General features: G+C 40.2%; 1 protein-coding gene across 1 annotated transcript in view; it reads left to right on the top strand.

The window, feature by feature from the left end:
• Positions 1-624: 624 nt before the first annotated feature.
• LOC140560282 (copine-9-like) overlaps positions 625-13,363 on the top strand; it is a 111,578-nt gene continuing 98,839 nt past the window's right edge. Inside the window, exons 1-2 of the mRNA XM_072684620.1 lie at positions 625-987; positions 9,872-9,912. Coding sequence (XP_072540721.1) covers positions 911-987; positions 9,872-9,912 — 118 coding nt within the window. The 5' untranslated portion in view covers positions 625-910. The remainder of the gene's footprint in view (positions 988-9,871; positions 9,913-13,363) is intronic.

Below are 13,363 nucleotides of genomic sequence, written 5' to 3'. Positions count from 1 at the left end.
TTCTGTCTGTTGCCTGTGTGAGGAAAATTAGTTCCTAGCCACATACATATCTGCAATTCTAAGATATGCAATTCCGCCTCCACCTACAACACACACACACACACACACACATCCAGCATGAAATCCCTCCTTCTGCTTTCTAATTAGAGGACTGCAAAACCCCATCTGATCTACCATCAGAGAGTCGCGTGTACTCCGTCTCGTGCCTCTCTGAACCTGTGTGAGTAGCAGATGGAGAGGCGTGAGGAAAAGTAGTTCCTATCTACATTTATCTGCTTCAGTCACCCCCCATGCACTGTTTAGCCTCACCTGCAGGTGATCTCTCAAAGAAAACACCTGATTCTCATTTTTCATTTTCATGATCAAATGACTGCTAAAGGAAACGGTCCCGATCGGAAGTATCGGGATTCCAGTATCGATCCAGGGAAGCACTGCTGCTCACTGCTGTGGAGAGCGGACTCAACATCCTCCCTGCACCTCCCTTCAGTGCGTGCTTCAGTGCGTGCTTCAGTGCGTGCTGAGTGTGCGCGTGTGCGGTGTGTTCTGTCGCCCCCCGCTGGCGGAGCTGCAGCACTGCGCCTCTCTCGCGCTTCAGTCAACTCGCTTCACTCGGTTCGGCGCTCTGAGCTCGGCGCGCGCGCGGCGCCGCACATGAAAGCGGCTCGTGTGTGAATTGGCGTCACACAGGTGAAACGCAGCGGCTCGGGCTCCGTGCTCCTCTCACTTCCCCTTCTCTCTCTCTCTCTCTCTCTCTCTCTCTCTTTCTTTCTTTCTGTTTATCTCCATCGTGTGTGTGTGTGTCCCCGCGCGGATGGAGAGGCGTTGTGGAGAAACCTGCTTCTGTTTGGAAAAGTAGAAACTTCAGTGTTTAAACGGGAAAAGAGAAAGCTCGTGCTGCACGCGCCTCAGCATGGCATCTATCGGCGACTTCGACCCGCTCCACTCGACTGTACCAGCAACTAAGATTGAAGTTACTGTCTCGTGCAGGTGAGTGGGCTCTCAACACCGGGCTCTGTGACAGTGCGAGTATAAACGCAGGGAAAGGCAGCCCTGGAGTTGAGACTGTGCTGCAGATGTAAAAGTGCACAATGTGCTTCTTTAAAGCTTCATGAGGCGGGAAAATAGGACCCCCACTCCCCTCAAACACCGAAACGTTTTGACACCCTATTGTTCTGCCACCCAAAGCTCTGTCTGCTGGGTGCTCGCGACGTTGTCACAACGTTGAAATGTAATTCCTCAGGGAAAAAACACGCTGTTTTTATTTTAGTGTTATTTTTAATATTTTAGGAGGTTGTGACGATGCGAGACAAGCGAGAAAATTTACATGTAACCTCGACCGGTTTATGTTGTACATGAAAATATTGCATAATATCATCTAGCAACGTTACTTTAAAATGAGGTTGTGACAACGTACAGAGTACCACCTTCTGACAGCAGTGTGGCAACGCTGTTAAAAGTAGACAACGTTGTGACAACGTCTTGTTTTGGTACCCACAACGTTGGAGGCTTGGTGCTCTTTACGTTGTCACAGCGTTGAAATGTAATTCCTCAGAAAATCCCTGAGATTCCCTGAGAAACAATGTTCTAGGAATTTGTGGCCATGTGAAGAAGTAAGGGTCTCATGTGAATAAGAGAATTACCCCACTGGACCACACTGGACCACACTGGACCCCACTGGACCACACTGGACCACACTGGACCCCACTGGACCACACTGGACCACACTGGAAATCTAATCTTATAAGTCCAAATAGGGCTTTCACTGTTCAGCCATAACATTAGTACCAGTGAGGTGAAGAACACAGTGGCCTCTGTCGAGGGGTGGGATATATTAGGCAGCAAGTGAGCAGTAATGTCTTGTAGGTGATGTGTTGAAAACGCGAAAAATGGACAAGCATTAGGATCTGAGCCAGTTTGACAAGGACCAAATTGTGACGGCTAGAAAATCTCCAAAACATCAGGCATGTACCTACCAAAAGTGGTTCAGGAAAGGACAACATGTGAGCCAGTGACAGGGTCATGGGTCTTGGCCTTGGCCTTGTCCTTGATAACCCAGGACACCCTCCCACCACCCAGGTCTTGTGGAGTCCATGCCTCGATTGGTCAGATCTGTTGTGGTGCTAATGTTATGGCCGATCTGTGTGTTGTGCATGAAATTGCATTGAATTTTGCTAAGTTGCCAATAGTTAGTCATAACACCCAATGGCTATGTTACTTAATAATGAGATTGTGATAACGTTGGGACAACCTTTTTGAGACCATGTGAACAGCATGTTGTGACAATGTTAAGATAAGATAAGATAAGATAAGATAGTCCTTTATTAGTCCCGCAGTGGGGAAATTCACAGTGTGACAGCAGAAAGGGATAGCAGGACACTCAGTTACAAAAATTTAGATAAATAATTTACACTATATACATAATATAAATAAGAATTAAAAAAGCAATAAACAATATTATTTACAGCAAAAGACTCTTAATTGCACATGGGGGGGGGGGTATTGCACATAGTTATGTGTTTGCTGGACTCAAGAGTTCATGATTTAAATTTACACTGATTTTGGAGAAGAATCAGGCTGTAAACTGTTAAAAATGCATTATTTTACAATGAAAATATGTCTAATATATAAAATATATGTATTGGGTCCTTGCGCTCCTGGCACATGTTAAAACGCAGCATGCGCATCGATTTAAGAGTGAGCATGACCAGAATACACTCTCTCTCACATGCACACACACAGAGTCTGCACACATCTCTTACAGTCTGAGAGAGTTGCTGTGGTGAAATTCAGAGCTGTTAAAAGTTTGCTGGGTTGATAGAGAGTCTATAGTATTGGTTTCTTGCTGCAGTATCAGACTCCTAACAGTTAAACCTTGTCAGGAGTTTAAACACTGCAGTGAGGGTTTGATTGCATTCTTCCACAGAGTATAAGAGAACTCATTTACATACATCCATCAACTGCAGTTTAGGTTTACTGATGCACACTGACATTATAATAGTGTTTCTGTCTGGACTGCTTCTTGAATAAGATTCAAAACAGGGCGGCCAATCAGAACAGCCCTCATGTATAAACACTAAATAGGCGAAACTATTGGGACACCTGCTCATTCATTGTTTCTTCCAACAATCATATTAAAAGGTTTATGCTTGCTCTTTTATTTGAGTAACTGTCTCTGCTGTCTACTGAAGGCTTAGACATGGTGCCAATGGGTAATTTTTCATCTGCTCCAGCGATTCCTATTCTAATGCCAGTGCTTCTCTACAAGGACTAGACAAGCTGTGTGTGCATTTGCACATCTGTGGAGCAGCAATGGATGCAACTTAAAGTAGCTAAATGCATTCATTCAAACTTGGTGTCCACAAACATTTGGATAGTATATGTCAGTCTTAAAGACACAGTCACAAACAAGCCTGTTTATTTATTTTCCTGTTTGCAGACCAGGGTTTGATTCCTAGGGTAGGCAAGCCCACCACACTACAACAATAAGAGTCCTTGGGCAGAACTCCTAACACTACATTCTCCTACATGTGGAACATGATTCAAATGTAAGTCACTCTGGATAAGAGACTCAGTCAAAGGCTGTAAATGTAAATAAATCTTGGACATTGTGGTAGATAATAGTGGTCAATCTGTTGGGAAACTGAATAGAACAAAGTTTGACTTTATCATTCTGTATTGCCCTATGTGATCTGACATGATACCTATTATATCTGAACGCTTGGTAACATACCTGTGTGAAAGCCTGAGCTCGATCAGAACTCTTAGGATTTCAGATAATTGCAGGATTGATGTGGATCCACACATATATCAGCACACACACATATACACAGAATCCTTAGAAATGCTGCTTGCAACAGGGCCTCAGGTGTGGGTTCGTACACGTGTGTGTGTGGGACGGCCTGTCTGTTGTGGGCAGGAAGGTCCTACTGAATTTAGCTTTTTTTTCATGATTTCTAGCAGAGCCTCAGAGCTTCAGAGCCTCAGAGCTAAATAAACAAAGTGATGCTAAAAGGCAGTAGAGATTTCATCATGTTCCATGGACTCAGGTATCATCACTAAACCGTGCCTGCCCACACACAAGCACACTTACATGGCCAAATTGGATGCATCTTGCAGTAGATTGTGAATTGCAGTTTTTTGCAACCTCCTGTCACCTTCCTTACACTGTTCAGATATATCATGTGTTTAGATTTGTCTCCACTATTGACTCCCTATAGACACACTCCTGTTCCCTCATATCTGCCACAGTGGAACAGATGTTTCCAACAGTTTCACTCCAGCGGACATATTGTCACACACTCCCACAGCGATTCGGTACAGATGCGTGCAGATGTGGCTGGTGTATGATGAGAAACAGAAGGCAGTGGTTACCCGAACACTCGAAGAACACCTAAAGATAATGTTTTTCATATTTTCTCTAGGGATGCAGCAGTATCATGTTTTCCCTTCCGATACGGATAGCTGATCCTGAAACACCTGTCGACACAGAGTACCGATACCAACTCTTTCTAACCTCACTACTGGATAGGTGCCCATAAATTCTAACTGAATTATACCATGTTTATAAAGGTACTGAGCGTCATTAGCAAGTTATCTATCCAGCACATTTTTAGTAACATGATTAAATAATGTGCTATGGTTCATCTAATAATTAAGATACACATAATTATATGCTAATATAAAATATAATGTGATCTTTATAGAAAAAGGGACTTCACCTTCACCCAGTTATCTATGCAATCCTTTTACATTTAAACACTGGGAGTTCCTTTGTGTCTCTCTTTGTGTCTCTCAGTACACGATTGCTGGTGTCCAGGGCATGCGAAATATTAACATCGAGCAATTCAAAGGGTCCGCCAGTCCATCATTTTGGACTACAATTTCACCTCCATGTTATCTCTTCAGGTGCTTGTTCGTTGCTTAAGTGTTGCTGCGGTTTGCCTTTAAAACGTTGCCCAGTGTATAAACCATCATTTTGTTTTGTGCAAATTTGCTAGCTTTTTGCTAGCTTTGAATGGAGACAAATGAACAGGAGCCAGAAATTACTGATCTTATGAAAAACTCATGCAAAAGGGAAAATTATGTGATGAAAATGATGTGTCGGCTTACAACATTGATGTTGGCACATTTTCAGCATCAACGTCATCAACGACAGCAACTAATCACCGCAGCCTTCATTTCAGCCCTCATTAGGTGGGCTACTGCTACATGATTTTGGAAGAAAACTTTGTTACCCCTCAAAATACTGGTTTTACAGATTTTGCAGTGGGTATTGTTTTTGCTACTGCTAGTGTCAAATGTGAAAATTACATTGGTGTCATTTAGTTATCTGTGTTTCCTATTGCAGATACTGATACTGTATTTAAGTGTCTCTACAGACTCCACATAGTGATACAGATACTGTTTATGCTTTCTCTCGATCTTTAATGCTTGCTCTTTTCTCTCTCTCTTTTGTTCTCTCCTCTTCTTTATCTCTCTCCATTTTTTTCTTCATCTCTCGCGATTTCTATTTTTATCTCTCTCTCCATCCTTTGCGACATGCAAAACTTTGGGCACCCCAGTCAAAATATCTGTTACTGTAAATAGCTAATTGAATAAAAGATGACCTGATTTTCAGCAGCTGTAAAGTTAAAGATGACACACTTCTTTCATATTTTAAACCAGTTTACTTTTATGTCCATCTTTTACAGTTTTAAAATAACAAAAAGAAAAAGGCCAAAGCAAAAGTATCACAGCTCCTAAAGGCTTTTTGTAGCCAGCTAAGATTCTTTCAGTTCTAGTTTGGAAGATCTTTCTTTGACCTTCAGACCTTCGGTCTGTTTAGGATCATTATCCTCCTAATATCCTCCTAGTATTTAATTCTGTCGATTCTTACCTCCTCCAGTGACATGCTTGCTGTAAAATCTGGTTGCAAAACAAGCACAAAGCACAATTAATTCACTCTGTGCTTAACAATTGAGAGAGTCGCATTTTTATTATTACAAAAAGAATACACTAACATGTTGCTCAAAACATTGAAACTAATGTGTTGTCTTGAATGTTATGCCTTTTTGAGATCAGTTCTATTCACTCACTTAGTAGTCCACCCAATAGCATGCCATTGTATGTATATTTTTAAATGTCAGACAATTACATTAGGGTGATCCTCTTTTTCCTGGATCTGTCCCCTTTTTAGGATGTGAAAAACAAGTCTAAAATGTCTAAATGTTTTAGAATGTGAATTGAATGAAGTCAGCAGCGAAAGTGCTGTGGGAATTGTTTGGGATTCAGCCAATGTCTGAACCAAATGATAATAAAGAGGACTTGCCAGGACTGGGATCGTTTGATTTCAAACTGTGGAGTGATCTGTGCAAACTAGCCTCAATTTCTAAGCAAAAAGAAACTGTGGCTGGGGTATGTTGTGCAACCAAGCTGGAATCAGTCTTTCTACTCTGGGTGAGAAGAAGTATATTTTAAATAAAAGTTAGTGAGTCATTTTCTTCTCCAGTATTCAAAGCTGTAGTGGTGGGTGAAAGCTCTGTTGTTTACTCACAGCCTGTACGTATCATTACCTATGCAAAACACTGTTAGCTGCACTCTTGTTGATGGTGCTGTAAAGACCTGTATGTTTTATTCAAACCAGGCTTAATTTGAACTGCACTCAAAATTAGCAGTGCACTCTTTAAAAAATGTTCTTTTGAACGCTGTCATGGTAGAAACATGTTTAGTCTGTTTAGGTGGACAAATACGTGCACCTTTACCTTTACCTTTTTAGTCCCCTAAGGCACTTTTTTAAAGCTTGTTTTCAGGGTCCCAATTTAGCTCATCAATGTACCTTTTTGCACATAGTCAGCAATTCTGTTCTTGTTGCTCTGTTTTTGTTGTTCTTCACAATACCTGCAGAACTGTTAAGGTTGTGAACTGTGCCAGTGCATGGCCTGGGCTAGAATGTGGGTCTATGGGTTTATGTCATTTTTGGGGGTAGTCTAGACTGTTATGAAACAGTATCACTCCATGTTTCCATGTTTTCCATTGTACAACCCAATTAATAGTGTATCACTTGGGCACTAGGTATGAAAACCTAGCTTTGTCAGTTGAGGAAGATTTCCAGTCTGTGGTGTCCACTCTGAGGGGAGACAAAGTAGACAGCAATTGTAACGCTTATTTTTTTGGTCATTTTTCTTTATTTCCACCTGAACCCCCTATCTTTACCTGTCCCAACCTTTATCCTTCCACTTCATCACTTGGATTTCATCTCTCCACTTCTAATCATCCTTATCTCGCACCACAATGTAGGTGTATGTTTGAAGAGTGTATTTCCTTTTCAATGTAGTGTGCACTCTTAAAAATAAGGGGTGCTAAATTAACCTTCCATTGCGGTAGGATCTATAGAAACATTATGTAGATGTTCTCTCAACCTTTAAAGGTGTCGAAAATGCAACAAAAAAAATTTGTCTAGAATTTAACTTGTTCTTTGATGTATACTTGGTAAGTGTGTGACTAGTAACTTTTATACAACCTATTTACAACCCTGTTATTTTGTCTCAGAGTGACATGCACTAATTTTCCTTTTAGGACTTTTTTTTGGATAGCCTAGCATTGTAACACTGAAATGACATGATGCTGCACTTTAGTAGATGAAGAGGTTGTAGTCAGTTGGTTTGGTTAGCTTTTAGCCTTGCACCCACTTGCCAAGCAGCTCTGTTGGGCAGAGAGTTATCTTTTAGCCTTTTAGCCTTGTTAGCCTGATTCCTGCAGTGACGCTTTCTCTGGTTAGCCTTACCCCCTTTATTGGCCTTAGCTGTTCACCTTTTTAGGTATACTTCTATATTCTCCCAAATTAGCTGTTGTGTTTATCCTCAAAAGGCTTGCACTAGCGAGCTGGATGTATGTGATATTTGGTAATGTAAACGTAATGAGCCCATAATGTTACATAACAGTTTTGGTTTTGGAACTGACCTAGTTTATAGCTCTGTCACAGTGTTTGAGGTTCATGGTATGTCACTTTCATGTACCAAATATTCATTCTTCAGCTATGTCCAGTTTTCCATTCTAGAGCATCTTCAAAAGGTTCTTCACACTCACACATATCTCATCTACAGCAAATGTTATTTAAAGAACCATCTGCTGAAAGCTTCTTGAGGGAACCGGTAGTGCTATTTCTATGGCATCACTCCAAAGAACCATTTTTGGCACCTTCATTTTTGAGGGTGGTAGAGGAGCATGTTTGTTGCTTTATGTAAAACCTGACTGCTGCTGTAGATTTATGTATGGAGATCCTGTTAGACACACATTGAGCGTAGCTGACACCCTAGAGCGTCACAGAACGCACATAAACACACACAAACATTTCTGCTGAACCTTGCGAATGATCCTACACTTCACCCAGACACACTCTTGACTTGCTCATCTATCAAAACCTCAGCCTGCTGCTATTACTATAGCATTTCATATTTAGGACATGAAAGCAGCACTGAGGATTTTGTAGCTGAGAGGAGTTGAATATGAATACCCCTGGCCTTACTCTCTCTCTATCTCTGTCTCCTTCCTCTCAGCACCTGCCTCTATGCGTGAAGGCTGTCCCCCGCTGGGTTGTGGGGGCTCCAGAGAGACAGTGTGTGTGTGTGGTTTGTTTTTGCCCTAGGTGTACCTTTTGCAAACCTCTTATTGTCATATGAGGTCGAGGCATGTTAGTTATTCTGGGCTGTTAACAGGAGTGCTGTTATTTAAATCTGATCGAGACAGTATTGTTTTCACTGCCTCTCATATTTTCCAGATTGACTTAGTGTCTAATTTGCCAGCTAGTCTTCAATAATTAGTGGTTGGGTGGTACATGTGTTGGTGTAAATGAACCCAATTAAAATATAGATTACAAATTATTGCTATTATGTAATGGAAGTATAATTATGTATTATTTTTATCCTTTGTTGGTTAGTCACTCATTACTGGCTCAGGTGTGGTCACACCATGGCATTAATATCACAACAGTAAACTGGGAATTAACCACAACCATTACAGATAAACATTTCCAGTGAATAGCCTTCACTTCACATCTGACATAAAACATTCAACACCTATCACCATCAGTGATCCTGGAAAAAATATCCTGGTGGATAATATAAGCATTATTGGCGCCTAAACTAAATTGAGAGTTGTGAGTTTGGTAAACTTGACAACATCATAACTCTTTGTTTCAAGTTTTTTTTCTAGGTCATGTTTATATTATGTAAACATTATACATATTCTCTAATGTGGGTTTTATATAGTGGTAAAAATGGCTATTTTTCTCGAAACGATAGTGGAAGATAGTTATCATGGTTCTATATAGAACAACTGCATTTACCCACCCCACCCCTTGAAAACCACCCCACCCTTTTTAAAGGGGGACCAATAAAAATGGGCAGAAATTGCTTGGCAAAAAGTCAGGGATGTGCAGTGGTATCAGAATTACAGCAGTAAAAATTATAAAAAGCAAATCCATACTTTCCCTCAAGTACAGGGCATGCTGGCTTTCTACACTAAAATATTTTTAACAATTTCATGTGATCCTGTATGTTAGAAATGTGTGTGTATGTGTGCTGCATTTGCACTGACATCACCAGATTTGTACCTGACAAATTGGCCCAGAATTCATCTCCTTTAAAATATCTGTTTTCATTGTTGCATTGTTTACATTTCATTTTATAGACAGCTTTAGAAATGTCTGCCCAGGCGTGTATTATACTGCAGAAAAACTACAGCATCTTTAACACTGTGGTCCTGCAAGCCGTTTTAGGCTGCCTTGTACGTCAATGATGTAGATTAGTTGTCTGATCAGTGTCTTCTTAAAGACCAATTCTCTCAGTGTGTGTCAGTGTGTAATTTGCATTCTCCTTCTTGTTTATTTTGACAGGAGCTTATTGGACATGGACACTTTTTCTAAATCAGATCCAGGTAAGCAAAGTTCTTTTTTGGATGTTTTCCATATGCTGACTCACTGTGCTAAAACAGATACTCACAGGCAGAAACACATTGGCAGTTCATCAGTGCACTTTAATGCAGTTTGCTCTGATTATCTGTCCAAAGATTGTAGTGGTGCTTCTTGTTAAAATGCCAAATCAATGCACCCCTCAGGACAACTAATCATTAACTAGTTCTGCATCACTTAGCTCTTTGCTGCAATCGTTGCTGGAGAAGTGTCTGAGTGAGTGTGTGTATGTGTGTGTGGCTCTATAGTCAATATCTCAGCTCATTGAAAGCCCTCTCTCAGTTGAAAAGGAGCAGCATGAACAACATTAACACACTGATTTGAGCTTGTGACCTTTCTGATGATTGGAAGGGCAGCGTGAGGAGGCAGAAGAAGTGACTGTCTATGTCATTTAAAGAGCAGACACAGAAAAGAGTGTGTAAGTCTAAATAGGGTGGGTTACGCTTGCTAGTAAGGGTGTTTTAGGTGGAAAAATCATTTAAAATGTATTGCCATGTATTGCCTGACCTAGATGTAGATCAAATTCCCACAAGCAATAGCAGGTCTTTCTCCTATCGCGTCAACATCACCACTCTCGCAGTGTAAAGACCAGCACACATCTCCTTTGATGCAAATAAAGCCTGTCACAACATTTTTTTCAACTGTTGGCCATGCAGGGCCCCCTCAAGTACCTCAACACATTTAGACAGGAAAGACCCTTCAGTCTGACATGCAGGCTGCCTGCCTACACAGCATAGTGATGGGGAGGAGAGTAATATGGCCTACCCCATAAAATTAAATGATAATTTCACTAATTTTGGGATCACAGCACAGTTGGATTGGCATGAGCAATATAGCAATATATCAATCACTATCATTGTCATGTCAGTATAAAGCAAACAAAATGTAATAGGTATGTCCCAAACCCATCCAGTGGATCGGGATCAGGGCCGATCCTGGCATATTTTAATGGATCGGGTGTTGGCTATTTTAATCACAGTGTTTGTTAGCATGGTCTGGTGGCCTTAAGACATTTTTTCCAGATGGCAGCAGTGAGGACATTCATAGAATGTAAATAAAAGAATTAAAAGATATTAAACTATAAATCAGCATTACTTTAAAAAAAATCTACTAAACTAAATAAATAGTCCAGAATGTCTCATTATAGAAACTCCTACTAAAAATAAAGTGATTTGATTCAGCAGCACATCTTAGCTAAACTGTCGGGCTATTATTTATGCAGTTACATATTGGGTTTGTATCGGCTGATATGCAGCATTAAGAGACTCTGATTGAAACAGGGAACACAATAACCTGATTGGAATATTCCTAATATGTCCCTATATGATTCAGATGCTCCTTAGAAATTGTTTACCATGTATATATCTAATAGAAATTGCTTCTTTAAGTCTTATTTTAAGAATAGTGTATTAATTCAAAAACATTTGTGGCAAAATTATTGGCACCACTAAATTATATTTTGAAGCCAAATAGATTTGTATTTTATTGCTCCTAGACTGCACAATCTCCATTGCTGTAAGTGGTCATTTCCTGTTGGTTAATATCACAGAGAGTATAAGTGCAGTTTTTCTCCGCTGAAGATTTTATCAAATATTAACAATGACAAATACAAACACAGGTCTTCATATACCACAAACTGTTCATATCAGTCAGACCTTTGGCAGTTCTAATGGTTCACCAACCCAACATAAACCAACAAACACCAACAGTCTAATGTTGTTAACGTTATCCTCTTCTGAGAAAAAACTAATGTACCAAATGAGCGATAAGGGGGTATGTGAATAAGGGGGGCATTCTAGAACAGTGTGACTGTGGAGAACCATTCTGTAATAATGTGAAAGAAAAGAAACATCCTGAAAGAGTGTGAAGGAGCTGTGAACAAGGAGTACCTTTCTAGAACAGTGAGAATGAGGAGGAACGTTCTAGATCTTCGTGAATAAGAAATATTCTACAACGGTTTTGGTAATGTGTGTTGGGGAACGCAGAGTCGGTGTACTCACACTACAGTGTTGATTAAATTTACAGGCTCAGTTTGAACTAATTCAGTGTGTTTGGGCACAGTACTGCTGTCCCCTCAGGGACTGCGATTATGTATCACAACATTAACTGGTAAAGTCAAATAAACAATACAATGTATTCTCTTTTTTTTTTTTAAAGTAAACAACATTGGGAATATCTGGGATATCTGGGGAATGCCTGGGGTACCCACAGGTGTGATAATTATATAGTACAGGTGAGAATTCTACACACATATACAGTAATTATATCAGCTGAGTTGAGCACATTGCTGGCATTTATAATGAGCAGTGTTACCCCAAGCACCCTAAACTTTTTGTTTATGTATGTCAGCCTTTTAATTAGTGCATCTACTGTTTGCTACAGTACTATTTAAACTCTAGACACCACCATCTGGCACTAGAGAATTTTAAATGCCCTGTAATGTAAGATGCTGGGCCGACACCCGAACTATGAACTCATAGATACTGATTATTGAAGATAATATTGTCGCTGTCTTGCAAGAACCTTGCATGTCCATTGTTGTCCATTAAGACTTTTTAACATATTTTGAATATGTTGAACTTTACTGGCAGTTCTTTACATTGAGTTAAAATTTCATGAGAAATGGGCCAATAGAAATGCTCCAAAATTACTTGGAGTAAAATCTTTCTACATTGACTTCTATTGAAGGTAATACGTTTTTTTGTTCTCCTGTAGAGTTGCCTTTTTAAAGATATACGTTTTTTTATGTAACAGTGACAATATGTTATATTATTGCAGACTAGGAAAGAGGCATCATTCAAACCTTAGCCTTACCAAAACATGAGGAAAAGGAAAAAACTGCTGAGCTTAGCCACCATAAAGGGACTGATATGCCAATGTAAACCTGATGATAAAAGACCTCTTACCATAATGAAGAACCTCCCAAGATCTCTAAAACATGGTGATGGGAGGGAGGTGGTCCGTGCCTGTATTGCTCCTATAGATACAGGTTCGCTTGTGTTCACAGATGATGTAGATGCTGATGGTAGTATCAAAATTCATATGGTCAGTGGAGCTGATAGAATGGGCAATGTGTGTAGAAACAAGGAGGTAGTATTAATGTTCTGGCTGATTGGTGTAAGTGTAAACCCTCAGCATGCACTGTAATAGGCCATTTGTGTGTGGTGCTGGTACACACCAGTATATAATTGCCCTATGTAGGCAGAACATACACTATATGTCCAAATGTTTGTGGACACCCCTTATAATTAAGGCATATAGCTATGTTGCACCCATTACTGACACATATGTGCAAATGGCACAAACACACACAGCCTGTCTTGTTCCTGTATAAAAGTACTGCCAATAGAATAGGACTCTTTAGATCAGATAAACATAAACCTATTGGCACCGTGCCTAATGCCAGGCATGGGGAAT

This window comes from Salminus brasiliensis, chromosome 7, assembly GCF_030463535.1.
Source record: "Salminus brasiliensis chromosome 7, fSalBra1.hap2, whole genome shotgun sequence".
NCBI classification, from domain to species: Eukaryota; Metazoa; Chordata; class Actinopteri; order Characiformes; family Bryconidae; genus Salminus; species Salminus brasiliensis.
Note: the sequence above shows the minus strand (reverse complement) of the source record. Positions and strands in the feature narration are given on the sequence as shown.